Raw genomic sequence first — 23,643 nt, forward strand, 5'->3', positions numbered from 1 at the left:
AGTAGCCGCGGCCCTGGCTTCCTGTTGATGTTCAATATGTCCGAAGGCGGGAACAGTGAAGCTGCCGCTGATTGGGCTCAGGGCTCGTGTGATGTAAAAAACTCACATAAGCCCCGGGACAGTGAATCTCGACACCGCTGAAGTGGAGCTGGCATGCCAGAGGAGTATTGAGTGTTTTTATTTTAATGAGGCCAAACATGAGGAATGAGCTCGCTGAGGAAAAAAAAGTAATATATATATAAAATTCTCTTGATTAGAAGATTCACTGACAAAACGATAAAACTAAACTTTATTAATTAAAAATGTACAACTATACACATAATTCATCGCTTGTAGGTTAGTCAGAAGGTGACTAATAGAAAAAACATAAAAACATATACCCCATGTCTCAGTATATAGGGTGAGGTGACGTATACACACTCACTCTCCAAGTCTCTCATTTCTACGGGTTTCATTGTCGTCACCAAAGGCGACTCATCAGGAGACTTTATTTAATACTGACATATATTCAAGCGAGACTAGACAAAAAAAAACTAAAATCATGTTATCCGAAACAGTCAGAAAACTAGACACATATTGGCAGACCCCAGACTGCAAACTATATACTTCGTAAGTTTATAAGCCACTCCAGTGTCAGGAATAGATAGTATGTGAAAATACAGTATATACCGCTCAGGGAACACTTAACTTCCAGAGATCATTTCCATATTCATACTAAATAATGGCACAGATCTCCCAGACATTATGGCTGCACATATCCCTAGTCTTTATGACGATATTTCATTCCCTGACAGACCGCAGCATGGCCATTAGTTAGAAGCTGCTAATGATCTTTGGAGCAGGGAAGGTTTCCCTGAGTGGTATATATTGGGCAATCTGAAAACTGAGTTTAGTCTAGGACAATGTGTCTGCACTAATAATTGACAGCTGTTACAATACCAAACTAGGGCAGTCTCTATAAGAGAAAAAACACAATTATACTGTATTTTCACATACTATCTATTCCTGACACTGGAGTGGCTTATAAACTTACAAAGTATATAGTTTGCAGTCTGGGATCTGCCAGTATGTGGCTAGTTTTCTGTTTCAGATAACATGATTTTAGTTTTTCTCGCTTGAATATAGGTCAATATTAAATAGTCTCCTGATGAGTCGCCTTTGGTGAGGACGACGAAACCCGTAGAAATGAGAGGCTTGGAGAGCGAGTGTGTATACGTCACCTCACCCTATATACTGAGACGTGAGCTTTATGTTTTTTCTATTAGTCACCTTCTGACTAACCTTCAGGGGGTGAATTATGGATATAATTTTACATTTGGAATTAATAAAGTTTATTTTTATCCTTTTGTCAGCAAACATGAGGAATTACAAGAGACAACCCCTTTAGAAGATCTAATTTTGGTTAAAATGATTCCCACATTCTGAACATAAAAAGGCTTCTCCCCTATGTGACATCTCTGATGTTTATTAACAGATGATTTCCAAGTAGAATATTTCCCAGATTAAGAAAATGAAAAAGGCTTCTCTACTGTGTGACTGCTCTGATGTCTAACAAGAACCGATTTCCGGTTAAAACATTTCCCACATTCTAAACATGAAAAAGGCTTCTCTCCTGTGTGAATTCTCTGGTGAATAACAAGTTCTGATTTCTGATTAAAATATTTCCCACATTCTGAACATGAAAAAGGCTTCTCCCCTGTGTGGGTTCTCTGGTGGCTAACAAGATGTGATTTCTGGTTAAAATATTTCCCACATTCTGAACAGGAAAAAGGTTTCTCCCCTGTGTGGGTTCTCTGGTGGCTAACAAGATGTGATTTCTCTGCAAAATATTTCCCACATTCTGAACAGGAAAAAGGTTTCTCCCCTGTGTGAATTCTCTGGTGGTTAACAAAATTTGATTTATATGCAAAATATTTCCCACATTCTGAACAGGAAAAAGGCTTCTCCCCTGTATGAATTCTCTGGTGAGTAACAAGATCTGATTTCTTTTTAAAACATTTCTCACATTCTGAACAGGAAAAAGGCTTCTCCCCTGTGTGAATTCTCTGGTGGGTAACAAAATTTGATTTAGATGCAAAATATTTCCCACATTCTGTACAGAAAAAAGGTTTCTCTCCTGTGTGAGTTCTCTGGTGCCTAACCAAATATGAGTTAAGATTAAAACATTTCCCACATTCTGAACATGAAAAAGGCTTCTCTCCTGTGTGACTGCTCTGATGTCTAACAAGAAGCGCTTTCCGGTTAAAATATTTCCCACATTCTGAACAGGAAAAAGGTTTCTCTCCTGTGTGGGTTCTCTGGTGGTTAACAAGATGTGATTTCTCTGCAAAATATTTCCCACATTCTGAACAGGAAAAAGGTTTCTCCCCTGTGTGAGTCCTCTGGTGAGAAACAAGCTCTGATACCTGTTTAAAACATTTCCCACAATTTAAACATGAAAAAGGCTTCTCCCCTGTGTGAATTCTCTGGTGCCTAACCAAACTCGAGTTAAGATTAAAACACTTCCCACATTCTGAACATGAAAAAGGCTTCTCCCCTGTGTGAGTTCTCTGGTGGTTAATAAAATCTGATTTATATGCAAAATATTTCCCACATTCTGAACATGAAAAAGGCTTCTTCCCTGTGTGAATTCTCTGGTGAGTAACAAACTCTGATTTCTGTTTAAAACATTTCCCACATTTTAAACATGAAAAAGGCTTCTCCCCTGTGTGAGTTCTCTGGTGGTTAATAAAATTTGATTTATATGCAAAATATTTCTCACATTCTGAACATGAAAATGACTTATGTGCTTTAGAAGCAGTTTGTTTTTTAATGCCTCTATTGTGACTTTGATTTTCCTTTGCAGTCGGTAATGAATCAGAAGATGGGACCTGTTTCATAGGATCAAATGACAGATCTTTGCTGTGAATGGATGATGGTATATCTGGAGTAATAGCATTCACTTCAGTTGTATCTTGTAGGATCTCAAGATCATCTGACTTAAAAATTGAAGATATCAGCTGTCCCTCTGATCTCCTGGTACAGTCATCTGCTAAGATAAAAAAAACAATTATTTTTTAATAAAATATCCTTGAGTTTTATATTTTTGAACATTTCTACTTAAACTGTCCATAAAAATGGCAAGCTATGTAAAAAACTTTAATTATTTACCAAGAAAATGACAGTAGTCATTATAGGATGAACCAGTAGTGAGTGGTAACATAGTAACATAGTTATTAAGGTTGAAGGGAGACTTTAAGTCCATCTAGTTCAACCCATATCCTATCCTAACTTGCCCTAACATGTTGATCCAGAGGAAGGCAAAAAAAACCCATGTGGCAAACAGTAAGCTTCACATTGGGGAAAAAAATTCCTTACCGACTCCACATACGGCAATCAGACTAGCTCCCTGGATCAACGCAATATTAAGGAGACTAGTGTATATACCCTGTAATATTATACTTTTCAAGAAAGGCATCCAGTCCCTTCTTAAATTTTAGTAGTGAATCACTCATTACAACATCATATGGCAGAGAGTTCCATAGTCTCACTGCTCTTACAGTAAAGAATCCGCGTCTGTGAGTATGCTTAAACCTTCTTTCCTCCAGACGTAGAGGATGCCCCCTTGTCCCCGTCACAGGTCTAAGAGTAAAAAGATCATTAGAAAGGTCTTTGTATTGTCCCCACATATATTTATACATTGTAATAAGATCACCCCTAAGCCTTCGATTCTCCAAACTAAATAACCCCAAGTGTAATAACCTGTCTTGGTATTGCAGACCCCCTAGTTCCCTAATAACCTTGTTCGCTCTTCTCTGCACCCGCTCCAGTTCAGCTATGTCTTTCTTTTACACCGGAGACCAGAACTGTACACAGTATTCTAAGTGTGGTCACACTAGTGACTTATATAGAGGTAAAATTATGTTCTCCTCATGAGCATCTATGCCTCTTTTAATGCATCCCATTATTTTATTTGCCTTTGCAGCAGCTGCTTGACTCCGGCCACTAAATGTGAGTTTGTCGTCCACCCATACACCCAGGTCTTTTTCAGTGACTGTTTTGCCCAGTGTTTTACAATTAAGCACATAATTATACAACTTGTTCGTTTTACCCAAGTGCATGACCTTACATTTATCCCCATTAAAGCTCATTTGCCATTTATCAGCCCAAGCTTCTAGTTTACATAAATCCTCCTGTAATATAAAATTGTCCTCCTCTGTATTAATTACCCTGCAGAGTTTAGTGTCATCTGCAAATATTGAAGTTCTACTCTCTATGCCCCCTACAAGGTCATTAATAAATATGTTAAAAAGAAGCGGGCCCAAAACTGACCCCTGTGGTACCCCACTGCTAACCGTGACCCAGTCCGAGTGTGCTCCATTAATAACCACCCTTTGTTTCCTATCCCTGAGCCAGCTCTTAACCCACCTACACATATTTTCCCCTATCCCCATTGTTCTCATTTTATGTATCAACCTTTTGTGTGGCACCGTATCAAAAGCTTTTGAAAAGTCCATGTACACCACCTCCACTGCATTCCCTTTGTCCTGTCCGGAACTTACCTCTTCATAAAAGCTTATCAGATTAGTCTGACAGGAACGGTCTCTTGTAAACCCATGTTGATATTGGGTCATAAGGTTATTCTTCTCCAGATACTCCAGTATAGTATCTCTTAGAAAACCCTCCAGGATTTTACCCACAGTTGAGGTTAAACTTACTGGCCTATAATTTCCAAGTTCAGTTTTTGTCCCCTTTTTGAATATTGGCACCACATTTGCTATACGCCAGTCCTGTGGTACAGACCCTGTTATTATGGAATCTTTAAAGATTAAAAATAGTGGTCTATCTATGACTGTGCTTAATTCCTGCAGTACTCGGGGATGTATCCCATCCGGGCCCGGGGATTTGTCAATTTTAGTGATTTGTAGACGCCGCCGCACTTCCTGCTGGGTTAAGCAGATGACATTTAATGGAGAATTTTTATCCCTGATCATGTTATCCGTCATGGGATTTTCTTGTGTAAATACTGTTGAAAAAAAGTCATTTAGCATATTGGCTTTTTCCTCATCCTCATCCACCATTTCACCCAGACTATTTTTAAGGGGACCAACACTATCATTTTTTAGCTTCTTACTATTTATGTAGTTAAAGAATATTTTGGGATTATTTTTACTTTCTCTGGCAATGAGTCTCTCTGTCTCAATCTTTGCTGTCTTGATTTGCTTTTTACAGAATTTATTTAATCTTCTGTATTTATTTAATGCCTCATCACTACCTACTTGCTTTAATTCTCTAAATGCTTTATTTTTATCTCTTATTGCGCCCCTTACAGCTCTATTTAGCCATAGTGGTTTCCTCCTATTTCTCGCATGTTTATTCCCATACGGTATATATTGTGCACAGGTCCCATTCAGGATGCTAATAAACGTCTCCCATTTTCTTTGTGTATTTTTATGTCTCAGGATATCGTCCCAGTTAATTGCACCAAGATCATCTCTCATCCGGTGGAAATTTGCCTTCCTGAAGTTTAGTGTCCTTGTAACCCCTCTACTACACATCTTATTAAAGGATACATGAAAACTTATTAATTTGTGGTCACTATTACCCAAGTGACCCTCAACCCTTACATTTGATATGCGGTCTGGCCTGTTGGTTAATATTAGGTCTAGCAGTGCCCCCCCTCTTGTTGGGTCCTGAACCAGTTGTGAAAGGTAATTGTCTCTCATCGTTGTCAGAAACCTATTACCCTTGCTGGAACTGCAGGTTTCGGTTCCCCAATGTATTTCAGGGTAGTTGAAGTCCCCCATAATAATGACTTCTCCTTGAGTCGCTGCTTCATCTATTTGCTTTATTAGGATATTCTCTGTAGCTTCCATTATTTTTGGAGATTTATAACAAACCCCTATCAGTAATTTATTATTTTTCCCCCCTCCCCTTATCTCTACCCACAGGGACTCTACATTTTCATTAGATTCATATATATTATCACGAAGGATGGGTTTTAAGGATGATTTTACATATAAACACACGCCTCCCCCTCGCTTATTTGTTCGGTCATTTCTGAACAGACTATAGCCCTGTAAATTAACAGCCCAGTCATGGCTCTCATCCAGCCATGTCTCAGATATCCCCACCATGTCATAATTATGTTCCAACAACATTAATTCCAATTCCTCCATTTTGTTGGCGAGACTTCTGGCATTAGTATACATGCACTTTATGTATCTCTCTGTACCTCTATTCTTTCTTAAATTATTAACTGTTCTAACCCCACCCCCCATGCCACCTCCACCCCCAATGTCATTATTTGTGCCCAGGTCTCTATCTGCACTGTCTTCCCCTCCTATAAAAGGAATACCCTCCCCCCCGTCCCTAGTTTAAACACTCCTCCAACCTTCTAGCCATTTTCTCCCCCAGCACAGCGGCACCCTCCCCATTGAGGTGCAGCCCGTCCCTAGCGTAGAACCTGTAGCCAACTGAGAAGTCGGCCCAGTTCTGCAGGAACCCAAACCCCTCCTTCCTACACCAATTCCTGAGCCACTTATTAACCTCCCTAATCTCCCATTGCCTCTCTGGCGTGGCACGTGGTACAAGAAGTATTTCCGAAAATACCACCTTGGAGGTCCTTGCTTTAAGCTTACAGCCTAATTCCCTGAAATCATCTTTAAGGACCTTCCACCTACCTCTAACTTTGTCATTTGTGCCAATGTGCACCATGACCACTGGATCCTCTCCAGCCCCTCCCAGTAATCTGTCAACCCGATCAGCGATGTGTCGGACTCGAGCGCCAGGTAGGCAGCACACCGTTCGACGATCCCTGTCTTTGTGACAGATTGCCCTATCTGTTCCCCTAATAATTGAGTCTCCCACTACCAGAACCTGTCTCGCCTGCCCTGCTCTCCTATTTCCCCCCTTACTGGAGCAGACACTCCTCCGGCTTTCAGAGGACATGCCTTGCTGCAGCAGTGCTACTCCTGCACTAACACTCCCCTCATCTGCCAACTTAGCAAACTTATTGGGGTGTGCCAGATCAGGACTAGCCTCCCTGGTGCTCTTCCCTCTACCCCGCCTTCTGTCACCCAGCTAGCTGCTTCATTGTCCTGCAGCTCCATCCTAGCATCCCCCCCCTCATCTATCCCATTGAGCGTCTGCTCAGTGAGCAGAAGACTCCTTTCCATATTGTCTATGGATCTCAGTGTTGCCAGCTGCACATTTAGATCCAGTATCTGGGCTTCCAAATGCACAACATGCGGCAAGACGTGCACTGGATGGCATTGGCAATAGTGGAGCACATCCTAATGAGATAAGCAAAAATAAATTAAAAAAAAAAAAAAAAGTATTAATATAACAGCAATTCAGTAAGACCTCCCTTGGAAACTCCCTGAATCTAAAGTCACTGAATTTCAAGTCACACACTTACCACAGTTCGCACTTACACTCAGGTCACACTCAGCTCGTTCACACTCGCTCAGGAAGAAGATTTAAAAGAGTTTTGGTTTTTTTTTTTCCCCTTTTACCAGCACACCACCTTGCTGCTCAATGCACTTCCAAAAGGAGTTGAGCCCCAACCAGCTGGTGTTCAGCTCTTTGCTCATTCTGCCTCACAAATATTGAATAAAAAGAAACCAATCAATGTATTTAGGCGAAAAATAGAATTAGTCTTACCGGTAATTCGGTTTCTAGAAACCTTCCACGACAGCAGCATCGGAGGATGTCTCCAAGCCCTAATGGGGGACAGGAAACACAAAAGAGGTTAAATACCCCTCCCCTTCCTACAATCACCGGTGTTTTTGTGGGCACACTAGCATGTATAGTTATCACCATTGAGCAGGAATCATCCAATAAGAACATCAGATAGGGAGGGAAATTAGTGCTGTCGTGGAAGGTTCCTAGAAACCGAATTACCAGTAAGACTAATTCTATTTTCTCTAGTCATCTTCCTCGACAGCAGCATCGGAGTAACACCAGCAACTAATTTCTTTAGGGAGGGCCAACAGCCTGCAGAACTTGTCTGCCGAATGGTAAATCCCTATTGAAACTTAGTCTGTAGTGTCTGGTGAACTTATGGACAGACAATCAGGTAGCAGCTCTGCATATCTGCTCAGAAGATGCGTTCCCTTTCTCTGCCCACGAAGTTGATACTGCACGATTAGAATGAGCCTTCAGTGATGCAGGAGAAAGATTCTGCAATGAATGTGCCAGACAGGTAGCTTGCTTGATCCAATTAGCAATCATATTTTTAGCCACCTTCTTGCCTTTATTTCGTCCTGGGAACTGAATAAATAGGTTTTGGTCAATCCTCCAATTTTCAGCTTGTTGGAGGTAATAGAGAACCATCCTGCGAACATCCAGGGTGTGAAAGATTTCTTCCTTCCCATTGGAAGGATTTGGGCAGAATGATGGTGACACAAAATCCTGACCTCTATGGAAGTTCAAGACTTCCTTTAGTCACAAAGCAGGGATCTAATCAATGAATAATGCTATCCGTAGTGTTAGTTAAGTAGGGCTCCTGTACTGATAGGGCCTGCAGCTCTCCTACGCGTCTAGTGGTAGTAATTGCTACTACAAATATAGTTTTGAGGGTCAGGTTCTTTAAACTCATGGATGATAGGGGTTCAAATGGATCTTGGGTTAAACTATAAAGGGCTAGATTCAAATCCCAGGGGGAACCTGACTACGAAGTCTAGGATGAATCCTAGCTGCAGAGGTCATAAAGCGTTTAACCCAGTGATGACCAGCTAAGTCCTGATTAAAAGAGGAACTAAGAGCTGACACCTGCACTTTTAGTGTACTAGGTGTAAGTCCTAGATCCAACCCCTTTTGAAGAAAATCTAGAATTTGCACATTATTAGGATGGAAGGGATCAGGAGTATTCGGGAAACACCAGGATGAAAATTTCTTCCAAACTTTGCCATAGATGGCATTGGTCACTGGCTTCCTAATCTTCTGAAGAGTTTGTATTACTACATCTGAGAGTCCTTTAGCTTTTAGGATTTTGGCTTCAGTAACCAGGCCACCAGGTTCAATGTGCACAGGTCTGGGTGTAGCAGAGGAACCTGTTGAAGGAGGTCAGCCTTCTGGGGCAAAAGCAGGGGCCTTCTTGAGCCATTTTCATCAAAGCGCCATACCAACTTCTTCCTGGCCACATGGGGGCAATCAGGATCATGGTGACCCGCTCTGATCAAATTTTCTGCATTGTCCTTGCTAGCATCAGCACCGGTGAGAAGGTGTATGCCAGGTTGAACCTCCAAGGATGGGAGAGGGCGTCTAATCCCTGCGCTCCATCCGCGGGACTGGGGGAAAAGAACGTCATCACCTTCGTGTTCTGACCATTGGCAAACAGGTCTACATCGGGACTCCCCCACCTTGATACTAGGGACAAAGACTGCATGGTCCAGGCACCATTCTCCCGGATGGACGTCCTTCCTGCCGAGGAAGTCCGCCTGGATATTGTCCAATCCCTTTAGATGTACCGCTGTGATGGACAAAAGATGTTTCTTTGCCAAGGAAAAAATCCTTGCAGCGACTGACTTTAAACTGATGTATTTCGTGCTTCCTTGGTGCCGGAGGTAGGCCACCGTGGTCATGTTGTCGGAGTAGATGCATACGTGGTGACCTTGGATGAGGGCTCATGTGGCTTTCAATGCCTCCTCTACTGCCTTTAGTTCCCTTAGATTTGAGAAGCTGGATCTGATGTCTGGGGGCTACAACCCCTGGAAGTGAGATCTCTCCAACTGGCGTCTGAAGTGAGTACGTTCAGGGGAAGCTTATCCCAGCTGACTCCCTGCTGGAGGTTTCGTAGTTTAGCCACCATGAAAGGGAAGATTTCACATGACCGGGAAGGGGAACTCTCCTGGTCAGCCGCTTTCGATGCCTTCTTGAATACAGAAGCACATGAGACTGAAGGACTCGTGTATGGGCTTGGACCCAGGAGACTGCCTGGATGCACGACGTCAGTGATCCCAGAATAGACATTGAGTCCCTCAAGGTTGGCGCCCTTTGATCTCTGAATCTGGACACCCTCTGAACAAGGTCAAGTTGACAATCCCTGGGCAAGAAGGATGTTCTCTTTTTCTGAATCCAAAAGAATTCCCAGGAATTTCTTCCTTGACGAAGGATAAAGATCTGATTTCTCAAAATTTGGGATCCAGCCCAGGGATTTCAGGATTTCCAGGGTTTTCGCCACATCTAGTTTCAGGTGAGGGATGGATGGTGTGACAATGAGAAAGTCATCTAGATATGGGATAATGCAAATCCCTTGGCGTCGAATGAAGATCATTGCTTCAGCCATAATCTTGGTAAATACCCGCGGTGCTGATGACACGCTGAACGGCAGGACATTGAACTGGTAATGGCTGACCTGGTGACCGTGGGAAACTGCAAATCTGAGGAACTTCCTGTGGTCCGGATGAATCGGCACATGATAATAGGCATCCTCCAGATCTACTGTAGCCATTACCCAATCCTGTCCAAAGAGCGGGATTGCTGATTTGATTGATTCCATCTTGAATCGTCTGTACTTGACTACCTGGTTCAGGAGGCAAAAAACAAACGTTAAACCGCACCTCATTTGTATCATAGTCTTAAAGACAAATTTTCAAGGCGCACGTCCAGAACAGGGAGTCCATCCTGGAAAAATTCCACATCAAATAGACAAAAAGACAGCGCCTGTCTTTTTGTCTATTTTACCTGTTTCAGCAGTCTCAGATTTATGATAACCCTGTGTTTCCATGAGGGCTTCATTATCAAGAACAGGCGAGAATAGTGGCCTCTGCCTATCTCCTGTTGTGGTACTTGAGGGAACACCCTTGCTTGAAGTAGACCCTGCAGATCTAACAGCAAGGATTCTTGGAGGTGTGGAGACTGCAGGGAGGTAATTCTCAGGCATTGAGGAGGAGGACTCTCGAATTCTAGTTTCAATTTGTCTTGAAGGATACAGAGAACCCATTGGTTCCTGGAGATTGGCTGCCACTGAGCAAGGAACCCCAAGAGTCGACCCTCGACTGGAGAGCAGTCACTGACATGGGTTTGCTGGTGGTGGGGCAAGGATGTTTCTGCGCCTAACACCTTTTGGATAACTCTATTGGCCTGTTTGCCCTTCCACTTGAATTCCCTCTGGGAGTGCTGGTCACAGGAGAGACAAAAAAACGTTTCCTAGAGTTTTTCTGCTCGGGAAGTGATTTATTTTTATTTGTAGCTTTTTCTAGGATTTCGTCGAGAACTGGGTCGAATACATAGTGTCCCTGAAAGGGAATAGCGCAGAGCTTAGTTTTTGAGGTAAAGTCACTCCCCCATGACTTCAGCCACAGAGTTCTCCTGGCTGAATTGGAGAGGACTGCAAATCTTGCCGCTACACGGACAGACTCAGCAGAGGCATCAGCAAGGAACCCCGTCGATTTCTGAAGGAAGGATAAAGTCAAGTATTTCCTCCCTAGAAGTCCCCTGAGTAAGATGAACGTCCAACGTACGCAGCCAGCAGAACAGAGACCTGGCTACACACGTTGAAGCCACATTCACTTTAAGCAGATTTGTGGAGGTTTCCAGGACTTCCTTAGCAAGCTCTTGATTTTACAATCCATGGGATTTTTAAGCTCGGATGAATCTTCGAAAGGAAGAGCCGTCTTTTTGGCCACCCTGGACACCTGCACATCCACTTTGGGGATCTCCCATAAAGAACAATCCCTGTCTAGGGGGAAGCGATTTTTCAACTCTGAAGGGATGCCGAGTCCTTTCTCAGTGAGGCCCAATTCATGAAAGATAAGGTTCTGAATATTCTCGTGTATGGGAAACCCATTCTGATCCTTAGACTTTAAGCCCCCCAAACATCTCATCCTGTACAGAATATCTCACTTCCTCCTCATCAACCCCCACAGTGCTTCTCATCATACTAATTAGCACTCCTATATCTTCGGAAGAGAAATAATATTATTTATTATCAGACTTGGGGGGTGGAAGTGGAACCCTCAATCTCCCAAATATCCTCTGAACCAGAGGTGTGGATTTCGCCCGAGTATGAATCAGATTCCACGGGTGCCATCTTCTTTTTCTTAGGAGGAGGGGGTTGTGGTACTGGGACCTGGGAAAATTCAGCCTTGGAGGATTGAACATCCTGCTTGATGAGGGTTTTGATGCTGTCGAAGAGAGAGGGCTGTTTAGCGCGCAACACATCATCCGTGCAGGGCTGGGAAAGCTTCTTTTAATATGCAGAGGGAAGCCTGGAAGCACATACACCACACTTGCGGCTGGGCATCTTATCCGTTTTAGGCGCAGGGACCTTGTCTCCCTAAAAAGAGAGAATGGTATACCAAGTCACTCATAAGGCTATAACCCGGACAGCAAGGAACCTTCATCCACTACTTACAGTCAGGGGGTGAACGCTGGGCTCTGCAGAAGCAGACAGCGAGGGTTTGTTGCCATCCATATGGTCAGTCTGTCACCAGTCACAGAGGGACATAGACGATGGGCCTTACCTGGAGGCATCCCCCGACCAGGATTTAAGGAATCAAGGTCTCCAGTGTGATTCTGTGCTTCTCCTCCCCCAGGTCCACAGGGAGGAACCCCAAAAGGAACGCCCCAAACATGGCCACTGTCCCAGAGAATGCCGACACCTGCCGACCGCGCATGCGTTACAGCGTGGAACGCACCAAGAAGTAAACTGGAATTTCGGGTTGACCTCACTTCCGCTGTGTGCAAACGCCTGGAATCAGCTGCACATATACAGGAGGATGCTGGGGAGCTGCAGGAGGACCTCGGACACCGCTCACCGCCACGCTTTACCTCCCAAGGAGGCTCAGGAGGGGCACGAGAGGGGTCCCAATTCACATGTGTCATGGAGACGGGAGCAGCCCTAAGAGGAGGAAAGCGAAGCCCCTGACCTCGGCTGCCCGGCATATAGTAGGTAAGCTTTTAAGGTGCTCCCGATCGCCGCCCACGGCAGCACCATCTAGGACCTCTTCATGCCCCATAGGGGACAGGAAAAACACTGGTGATTGTAGGAAGGGGAGGGGTATTTAACCTCTTGTGTTTCCTGTCTCCCATTAAAGGGAATCTGTCACCTAATTTTTGTGCTGTATGTAAATTAGTTGAGTCCGGTCCGATGGGCGGTGTTTTTGCTCCTTCCCTCCACCCCTCCTTGGCTGGCTGCGGTACGCAATATTTCAGGTAATTTCAGTAGTTCTCGTACATATTTCGCGTGTGCGCATTGCAATCTCCACTCGCGCATGCGCAGTATGCTTTGCCCAACTGCAGGCAAACCCAGAAAAAAGTACTTAGCATGCGCCGGAAGTACTATGTCCCGGAAGTATTTAGCTGCCATTTCTGTGTTCCGGGACATAGTTCACCGGCGCACAATTAGGTGACAGATTCCCTTTAAGGCGGGGAGACATCCTCTGATGCTGCTGTCGTGGAAGGTGACTAGAGAAATAATACCAATTCTCATCTCACAAAAAACAAAGCCCCATTCAGGTCCATCATCTGTCAATGGAAAAACAGAGGTTCCCACACTATTTGTGGCTCAAAGCCTGTTGAAAAGCACCAAGGTTTCTATAAACCCAACCAGCAAAATCCACTCTCACTTCTGACTCTTGCAGTGTGCTCAAACAACATTTAGGATCTCTGTATTTAACAATACTACAATACTATAGTGAGAAGAACTCAATTTATGGTGTGTGTCTCCTGGAGCACAATCTAGGCACTATGTGTTGGGTAATAAAATGGCAAATGTGTAATTTTCACTCTCTAACATCCACTTCACTTTAATTTCCGGAAAGTGGCTATGGAGTCAAAATATTCACTCCTCCTAGAGATTATAACACTCAGTGAATTAATTTTAAAATGGAATCACTTTATGGGGATTTCGACTATTCTGGTTTTCTGTCATTTAGTTATATTAGGGCTTCGGCATATGGTGTGTCCAATCTCATCTGAGGTCTGTTCCTTCTGTCCAGCTGGAGTAATCTGCTCCCTACTTCAGCCAATTGGAAAGTACTACTAAAGCTCAAAGCACATTGCCGGAATCTGCCAGTTACAGCCCTGTTTTCCTCTGGTTCAGTCCTCTGTGCTCAGCTTGTGGCTGGTGTATTTGTTTCCTGCTATGACCATGGCCCGTTTACTGACTACTCTTTTGTCTTTCTTTCTGGCTCTGTCCCAGCTACCTGACTACTCTTCTTGCCATCTAACACCACAGAATAGCAGGTAACACCATGTTCCAAGCCTAGGGGTCCCAGTGTAAGTCTAGATCCATGTAAGGGTGTAAAAGGGCGATAAGCAAGGCATTCCTTGGGATATGTAAAGCACAGAAGATAGTGCCAAGCATGTTCATGGTGGATGTCTTTTGAGCTACCAGGTGACCCAATACATTGTGTCTGCAAACTATTCCAGCTAGATCTGCATCCAAATAGCTATATGGCGCTCCTTCCCTTCTGAACCCTGCCATGTGCCCAGACAGTAGTGTACAACCCTATATAGGGTATTGTGCAAAGTTGGAAAACAATTTGTAAGATCCATTTATTTTCCATTATCCTTTGTGAATAATTCCAAAGTTTTCACCATATAAATTGACACACGTCAGATTTTAAAAATGGGGCCTGGTTAGGAACACAAAACTGGCTGCGGGAAGAGGATAAATCAGAGTATTTTGGACACTACTGTAATCAAAAACTGTGACTATAGACAATAACACATCTACTGAAATGATCAAACTCAACAGTCTTCATCAGTAATAAATGAGTAACTAGTGGTGAAACCTCTCTGGGATAATTAGAGTATGGGGCTCGGTGACTTCACAATCTAAACTATTGTAAGGGCCAATATTTTCTGTCAGATGAGTTTCAAGAGGAAATATTACACATTTAAAGAAAACTGTGTATAATAATCCAGAGCTGAAATGTCACGGAGTGACTGACCAGTGTGACACGACCTAACGGTTGGTCGGTCAACAATCAGCACAACAACACAATGCCGATGGAATAGGTCAGAGCAAGGCCCTGACAATAGGGAATCGGGGACGGTCACCTTCTGAGCTCCACCCTGAGCCTGTCCCTGTTCTCACCTAACACAATATGCAGGTCCTTCTCCCTGCCGATGTCAGGATACCTCGTTCCTATTTGTCACCTAGATCTGCCCTGGCTAGTGCACTAGCCGGCAAGGAGCGCTAGTCTCGCTTCTGCAGATAAAACACACGGGGAAGCAACAGACACAAAAGAGGCAAGGTAACAAAAATACAACACAGCTTGTGCACACCACTGCTTAACTCCACACCACAGATAGCACAGCAACAGGACTCCAAACACCAGACTTTGCTGAACACCAGAGAGCTGCTTCTGCAGAGGTTGGTCTCCAAAGAGGAACTGTATCACCAACAGTCAGCTGATACATCAGGTGACCTTTTAAAGGATTTGGGAGGGGTAACTAGCAACATCAGCTGACCTAGCAGCACTGCAGTAACACCAGCTTGCCAGAGGGGAAAAACTGCATTTAACCCCCACAGGCCTGAAAGGAAAAAAGTTTTAATGTAAGTGGAACCAGAGCTGCCACAAATCCAAAAATGTATCGTGACATGAGATGTCTTAAAGGGAACCTGTCAGCAGGATTGTGCACAGTAACCTACAGACACTGTCAGGTCGGAGCAGTTATACTGATTACAATGATACCTTGGTTGATGAAATCCGTCTTGTGGTTGTTGCTTGATCTGTATTTGTAGATTTCAGTTAATGAGATTCTCGTGGTTCGGGGCGGGGCTGTGGGCGGGGCTTTATGTGGTGCTCTGCTTACACAATCATCTGTATTGGCTTATGACAGGTCACTGATCCCTCAGGGACCTGCCCCCTATTTTTACATAATGCATATAATACCGTTGATGTTATTATTGATAATGCCTATAATATTGTGGCTATTGCGAGTTTTAGAAATAAAATTACATCCAGCAAAATGTCATCGGCAGTGGCGGCGCCTGCGCAGTAGCATCTATAAGTAAGAGATAGATGCTACTGGACTGGCGTCGCCGGTGTCATTTTGTTGGATGAAATTTTTTATGGTGGACCATTGGAGCTACTGTGAGTCCTGACCAGAAGAGTAGAGAAAGTATTAGTACTTCTTATTTCAGGAGAGATTGTGCAGTAATCTGAATTCCTTAGGATCAAAAGCATAATGGAATTTATTATGTGGAGTGAATCTATGAACCCAGGGCTCGAACCATGCCAACACATCTCCTGCAGGGGTGAATAAATGTATATTACAGCCATCAGCCATGCACAGCTTAGAGATATATCATGGCACAGGTGTAATGGTTTTCCTGTAGTTTATCACAATCATCCTTGAAATTAGTTAGTTTTGATACAAATTGAAAAGTCAGGATAAAGGGAAACTGTTGTTATTGTACAGAAATTCACACTTGGCCTCACTGCACATTTAACCCCTTCACCCCCAAGGGTGGTTTGCACGTTCATGACCGGGCCAATTTTTACAATTCTGACCACTGTACCTTTATGAGGTCATAACTCTGGAACGCTTCCATGGATCCCGGTGATTCTGACACTGTTTTCTCGTGACATATTGTACTTCATGTTAGTGGTAAAATTTCATTCATATAACTTGCGTTTATTTGTGAGAAAAACGGAAATTTGGCGAAAATTTTGAAAATTTCGCAATTTTCCAACTTTGAATTTTTATGCCCTTAAATCACAGAGATACGGCACCCAAAAACTTGATAACTAACATTTCCCACATGTTTACTTTACATCAGCACAATTTTGGAACCAAAATTTTTTTTTGTTAGGAAGTTATAAGGGTTAAAAGTTGACCAGCGATTTCTCATTTTTACAACACCATTTTATTTTTACGGGCCACATCACATTTGAAGCCACTTTGAGGGGTCTATATGATAGAAAATACCCAAAAGTGACACCATTCTAAAAACTGCACCCCTTAAGGTGCTCAAAACCACATTCAAGAAGTTTATTAACCCTTTAGGTGCGTCACAGGAATTTTTTTGAATATTTAAAAAAAAATGAACGTCTAACTTTTTTCACAAAAAAAATACTTCAGGTTCAATTTTTTTTATTTTACCAAGGGTAACAGGAGAAATTGGACTGCAAAAGTTATTGTGCAATTTGTCCTGAGTACGCTGATACCTGATATGTGGGGGGGAACGACTGTTTCGGTGCATGGCAGTGCTCAGAAGGTAGGAGCGCCGTTTGACATTTTCAATGCAAAATTGGCTGGAATTCAGATCGGACGCCATGTCACGTTTGGAGAGTCCCTGATGTACCTAAACAGTGGAAACCCCCTACAATTGACCCCATTTTGGAAACTAGACCCCCCAAGGAACTTATCTAGATATGTGGTGAGAACTTTGAACCCACAAGGGCTTTACAGAAGTTTATAACGTACAGCGGTACAATTAAAAAATCATATTTTTTCCACAAAAATGATCTTTTCACCCCAATTTTTATTTTCCCAAGGGTAACAGGACCCTAAAAGTTATTGTGCAATTTGTCCTGAGTACGCTGATACCCCACATGTGGGGGTAAACCACTATTTGGGCGCAATGCAGAGCTCGGAAGGGAAGCAGCGCCATTTGACGTTTTTGGCTGGAATTGAGATCGGACACCATGTCGCGATTGGAAAACCCCTGATGTACCTAAACAGTGGAAACCCCCCACAAATGACACCATTTTGTAAACTAGACCCCCCAAGGAACTTATCTAGATGTGTGGTGAGCACTTTGAACCCCCCAGTGCTTCACAGAAGTTTATAACGCCCGGGCGTGAAAATAAAAAAATTCGTATTTTTTCCACAAACATGATCTTTTAGTCACCATTTTTTTATTTTCCCAAGGGTACCAGGAGAAATTGGACCCCAAAAGTTGTCCAATTTGTCCTGAGTATGCTGATACCCCATATGTGGGAGAAAACTACTGTATGGGCACACGTCGGGGCTCGGAAGGGAAGTAGTGACGTTTTGGAATGCAGACTTTGATGGAATGGTCTGCGGGTGTCATGTTGCCTTTGGAGAGCCCCTAATGTACCTAAACAGTGGAAAACCCCCACAAATGACCCCATTTTGAAAACTAAACCCTCTAAGAAACTTATCTAGATGTGAGGTGAGCACTTTGAACCCCCAAAGGCTTCACAGAATTTTATAATGCCAGGGCATGAAAATAAAAAAATCGTATTTTTTCCACAAACATCATCAATTAGTCCCCAATTTTTTTATTTTCCCAAGGGTAACAGGAGAAATTGAACCCCAAAAGTTGTTGTCCAATTTGTCATGAGTACGCTGACACCCCATATGTGGGAGAAAACTACTGTATGGACACACGTCAGGGCTCGGAAGGGAAGTAGTTACGTTTTGGAATGCAGACTTTGATGGAATGGTCTGCGGGTGTCATGTTGACTTTGGAGAGCCCCTAATGTACCTAAACAGTGGAAACCCCCCACAAATGACTCCATTTTGAAAACGAGACCCCCTAAGGAACTTATCTAGATGTGTGGTGAGCACTTTGAACCCCCAAAGGCTTCACAGAAGTTTATAATGCCTGGGCATGAAAATAAAAAAATCGTATTTTTTCCACAAACATGATCAATTAGTCCCCAATTTTTTCATTTTCCCAAGGGTAACAGGAGAAATTGGACCCCAAAAGTTGTTGTCCAATTTGTCATGAGTACGCTGACACCCCATATGTGGGAGAAAACTACTGTATGGACACACGTCGGGGCTCGGAAGGGAAGCAGTGACGTTTTGGAATGCAGACTTTGATGGAATGGTCTGCTGTGTCATGTGCGTTTGGAGAGCCCCTGATGTACCTAAACTATTGAAACTCCCCACAAGTGACCCCATTTTGGACACTAGACCCCCCGCGGAACTTATCTAGATGTGTGGTGAGCACTTTGAACCCCCAAGTGCTTCACAGAAGTTTATAACGCTCGGACGTGAAAATAAAAAAATCATTTTTTTCCACAAAAATTATAATTTTGCCCCCAATTTTTTATTTTCCTAAGGGTAACAGGAGAAATTGGACCCCAAAAATTGTTTTGCAATTTGACCTGAGTAGGCTGATACCCTATATGTGGGGGGTAAAACACTGTTTGGGCGCATGGCAGAGCTTGGAAGGGAAGGAGCACCATTTGACTTTTTCAACGCAGAATTGGCTGGAATTGATATCAGACTCCATGTTGCATTTGGAGAGCCCCTGATGTGCCCAAACAGTGGAAACCCCCAATTCTAACTCCAACCCGAACCCCAACACACCCCTAACCCTAATCTCAGCCCTAACCCTAGCCCTAACCCTAGCCCTAACCCTACCCCTAGCCCTAACCCTAATGGAAAAATGGAAATAAATACATTTTTTTTATTTTATTATTTTTCCCTAACTAAGGGGGTGATAACGGGGGGTTTGATTTACTATTTATGGCGGTTTTTATATTTGGCAGCTGTCGCACGCTAAAAGACGCTTTTTATTGTAAAAATAGTTTTTGCATCACCACATATTGAGAGCTATAATTTTTCCGTATTTTGACCCACCGAGTCATGTGAGGTCTTATTTTTTGCGGGACGAGTTGACGTTTTTACTGGTACCATTTTCGGGCACGTGACATTTTTTGATCGCTTTTTATTCCGATTTTTGGGACGCAGAAAGAACAAAAACCAGCATTTCATGAATTTCTTTTGGGGGGGTGCGTTTACACCGTTCCGCGTGCGATAAAATTGATAAAGCGGTTTTATTCTTCGGGTCAGTACGGTTACAGCGATACCTCATTTAGGTCGTTTTTTTATGTTTTGTCGGTTTTATGCAATGAAAACTATTTTATATAAAAAATAATTATTTTTGCATCGCTTTATTCTGCGAGTTATAACTTTTTTATTTTTTCACTGATGATGCTGTGTGGCGGCTCGTTTTTTGCGGGACAAGATGACGTTTTCAGCGGTACCATGGATATTTATATGCGTCTTTTTGATCGCGTGTTATTACACTTTTTGTTTGGCGGTATGATAATAAATCATTATTTTTTGCTTTGTTTTTTATTTTTATTTTTTAAGGGGTTCGCTAAAGGGGTTAACTAATGAGACAGTTTTATAGGGCGGATCGTTACGGATGCAGCAATACCTAATACGTGTACTTTTATTGTTTTGTTTTTTTTTTATTTCCAAAAAATGGATTTATTTGGGGGAATATTTTTTTTTTTTTCTAATTTATTTAGCGATTTTTTTAAATTTATTTTAATACTTTTTTTATTTTTTTTTTAACTTTATTAAATAGTCCCAGGTGGGACATCACTGTCCTGTGACAGATCGCTGATCTGTCACATCACAGATCACTGTGACAGATCAGCGATCTGTCACAGGCAGTGCAGAAGGCTTCCTCATGCCTGCGCTTTGCAGGCACTGAGGAAGCCAGCTTCCTGCAGGCCCCCCGAAGGCCCCCGTCGCCATCTTGGATTCGGGGGCCTGCAGGAAAGGAGCCCCCCGCAGCAGCGCTGCACATTGCGCTGCCGTTGGGGGCCCCCTCCCTGCCGATGCTTCCCTTTAGTCCCCGGTACACCGCGATCATGTTTGATCGCGGTGTGCAAGGGGTTAACGTGTCGGGGGCGGTCCGTGACCGCCCCTGACACATTGTGCCGGGTGTCAGCTGTGATAATCAGCTGACACCCGGCCGCGATCAGTGGCGCTCACCACGTGGGCGCCGCTGATCGCGGTAGACGTACTATCCCGTCCATGGGCATAGGGGCCCGGGTCCCATGGACGGGATAGTACGTCTGATGTCAGGAAGGGGTTAATGAAGTTGATCGTAAAAGCGAAGTTTGACCAGAAAGACTGGCCCTGGTCTTGTAGGGACCATATGAGCACATTCAGCAGCACAAAAGGGAGAGAAGGTGGATTCATCCAATAAGATATCAGGGATCTAGGAAGCCAACAGCATCATTTCCCTCCACTTTCTCTTACAGGCCCAACATAATACATTTCTTTAAGTGATTTTTTTTTTACTTGTCAGCACATTCTATGTACACTGTCATTTGGCTTTGTAGTTTACAGATCTGGGCAGGTAACGGTCAGTCTTCTAATCCCAGGGGGTAGGTGGATCCTCCAGGTGGTAAGTTCTATAGAAAAGGGCTTTCAATGCCCAAAGTCATTTGAACAGTTTTGAGTGGAGGAGAATGTTGTAGTCGGGAAGCAAAATGGTGAACATGGTAATATGGCTGGACTACACCACCGATAAAGCAGCCACAGCCGGTGACTGAGATGAATCTGTGACTTCTCTGTATTTAGTGGTTACTACTCACCTGGGTAGTCATATGCAGGAATCTCCTCTTTACACCGCTCATCACCCCTCACATAAATCTCTGTAGAATTAATATGGGTCAGATCTTCACCCTGAAACAAATATTGTAAAAGTCACAGACAGATGGAGAAGTCACATCTATGATCAGCTATAATCCTGCCATCTCCACCGTTCTCATTACACAAGTATAAAACATATAATACTGGTGGATAAAACAAGACTGAGCACAAGACCTTCACAGCCGTCTACACATCATAGGGGAGATCTCATGACACCTTCTCTCCATCTACCTGATGATCCTGAGGAACATTGGGATCTTCTTGTTTACAGTCCTGTGGAAGAAGAGGACGGGGACATCTCTCTGGTGTTGTCATCTTACTGGATAGATCTGGAGGAAACAAATACAAGGGCTGAATTCATTCTTTACATATAGATACTTATAGGCCGTGTGTATTTAGTCCTGTCTATTACCTGGTGATGTGAGGGGCTGGGGAACCTCCATCATGACGTCCTTGTACAGATCTTTGTGTCCTTCTAAATACTCCCACTCCTCCATGGAGAAATAGACGGCGACATCCTGACACCTTATAGGAACCTGACACATACAATGATACCGTCAATCCCCCCCGATCCCTTCATAGCGTTACTGTATAATGTCCCAACATTCCCAGCAGTGTCACCTCTCCAATCAGCAGCTCAATCATCTTGTAGGTGAGTTCTAGGATCTTCTGGTCATTGATGTCCTCATGTATCAGGGGGTGAAGTGGAGGCCCTGTGATTGGGTTCAGGGGTCTTCCCCATCCCTCAGACACAGGGTCCTGACAGCGCTCACTAGAGGTCTTCTTCACTACTGTGTAATCCTGGTTATGGATAGACACATTAATAAATCTCACTACAGACATTTCCAGAGTCCTCACCTCTCCAGTTCTGTCCATCTGTTATTCCCATAGATAAGAATGATGTGATGTGACGTCATCAGAATCTCTCACCTCTCCAGTAAGCTGGAAGAGGATCTCTAGGGTGAGGTGTAATATCCTCTCCGCCATCTTATCTCTGTCCATATCCATCCTGGATGGGTAAATCAGGAAAATTCTCTTATGTAGAAGATCTTCACTGAGAGGATCTGATATTGTAGAGACCTGAATGACAAGATGAGTTGATGTAACATCATAAAAATCCTGTGTAATAATACAATTACTGGAGATAATAAGGGAAACCTATGAGATTTATTATTTTACAGTATTTAGTTTCTTATTTACATCTACTAATAAAACCTATATATTTAGGCCACAGACAACAAGCAGTTTCTTCCTCGGAGTCGGCAGCTGAATACGTTTCTCATAGACTCATCTTCCATAACGCTAATTCTCGTCTCAGGAATCGGTATTACAGCAGATAGAAGGACACGCGGATATTACCCGCCCTGCTGTAGAAATCACAATCCCAGTATGTGGATAAAAAAAGATGGCATTTTATTCACTATTCTCTAAATGCATTTCGACGTTCACATAACTTCTTCCTCAGGAGATGCATCTCGCCCCAATCAAAATCAAAATAAAATCGAACCTACACATATTTGGTATCGCCGAGTTCAGAATCGCCTGATCTACCAATAAAAAAAAGGATTAACCTGATCTCTAAACGGTGTAGCGAGAAAAAAAAATCAAAATGCCAGAATTACGTTTTTTTTTTGTTGCCGCGACATTGCATTAAAATGCAATAACTGGCGATGAAAAGAACATATCTGCACAAATGTGGTAAAAACATCAGCCCGGCACGCAAAAAATGAGCTCTCACCCGACCCCAGACCACGAAAAATGGAGACGCTATGGGTCGCGGAAATTTGCGCATTTTTTTTTTTAAGCAAATTTTGGAATTTTTTTTCACCACTTAGATAAAATAGAACCTAGACAAGTTTGGTGTCTATGAACTCGTAATGACCTGGAGAATCATAATGACAGGTCAGTTTTAGCATTTAGTGAACCTAGCACGTGTGGGATTGCACTTTTTTTTGCAATCTCACCGTGCTTGGAATTTTTTCTCCGTTTTCGAGTACACGACATGGTCAAACCAATGGTGTCGTTCAAAAGAACAACTCACATAGCCATATTGACAGAAAAATAAAAAAGTTATGGCTCTGGGAAGGAGGGGAGCGAAAAACGAAAACGAAATATCGAAAAAAGCTCCGGTCATTAAGGGGTTAAGAGACCACTTTCAGAAGTTCAGTTTGTCTGATTTTTCTCTTTATATAGATATATTTTTGAGTGAAATGTAAATTGTTCTTTTAGTCTATAAACTTCTGACAACATGTCTCCGAATTTCCAAGCAATAAATTTTGTTGTTTTTTTTCTGAAAAGGAGAAATGGTGCAAATTAAAAACCCCCAGC

General features: G+C 43.0%; 1 protein-coding gene across 2 annotated transcripts in view; it reads right to left on the reverse strand.

The window, feature by feature from the left end:
• Positions 1–1,449: 1,449 nt before the first annotated feature.
• Positions 1,450–23,643, reverse strand: part of LOC141047298 (uncharacterized) — a 44,887-nt gene continuing 22,693 nt past the window's right edge. Inside the window, exons 2-7 of one of the 2 annotated variants that reach the window (XM_073542353.1) lie at positions 22,246–22,395; positions 21,937–22,116; positions 21,728–21,851; positions 21,547–21,644; positions 21,258–21,348; positions 1,450–3,028 (exon numbers count right to left, since the gene is read on the reverse strand). In XM_073542353.1, coding sequence (XP_073398454.1) covers positions 1,503–3,028; positions 21,258–21,348; positions 21,547–21,644; positions 21,728–21,851; positions 21,937–22,116; positions 22,246–22,323 — 2,097 coding nt within the window. In that variant the 5' untranslated portion in view covers positions 22,324–22,395 and the 3' untranslated portion in view covers positions 1,450–1,502. Of the gene's footprint in view, positions 3,032–21,257; positions 21,349–21,546; positions 21,645–21,727; positions 21,852–21,936; positions 22,117–22,245; positions 22,396–23,643 lie in introns of both variants that reach the window. The other variant, XM_073542352.1, reaches the window with a different exon arrangement.

The sequence above is a fragment of the Dendrobates tinctorius genome, unplaced genomic scaffold (genome assembly GCF_039654945.1).
Source record: "Dendrobates tinctorius isolate UK_male_01 unplaced genomic scaffold, ASM3965494v1 ptg000126l, whole genome shotgun sequence".
In the NCBI taxonomy this organism is placed as follows: Eukaryota; Metazoa; Chordata; class Amphibia; order Anura; family Dendrobatidae; genus Dendrobates; species Dendrobates tinctorius.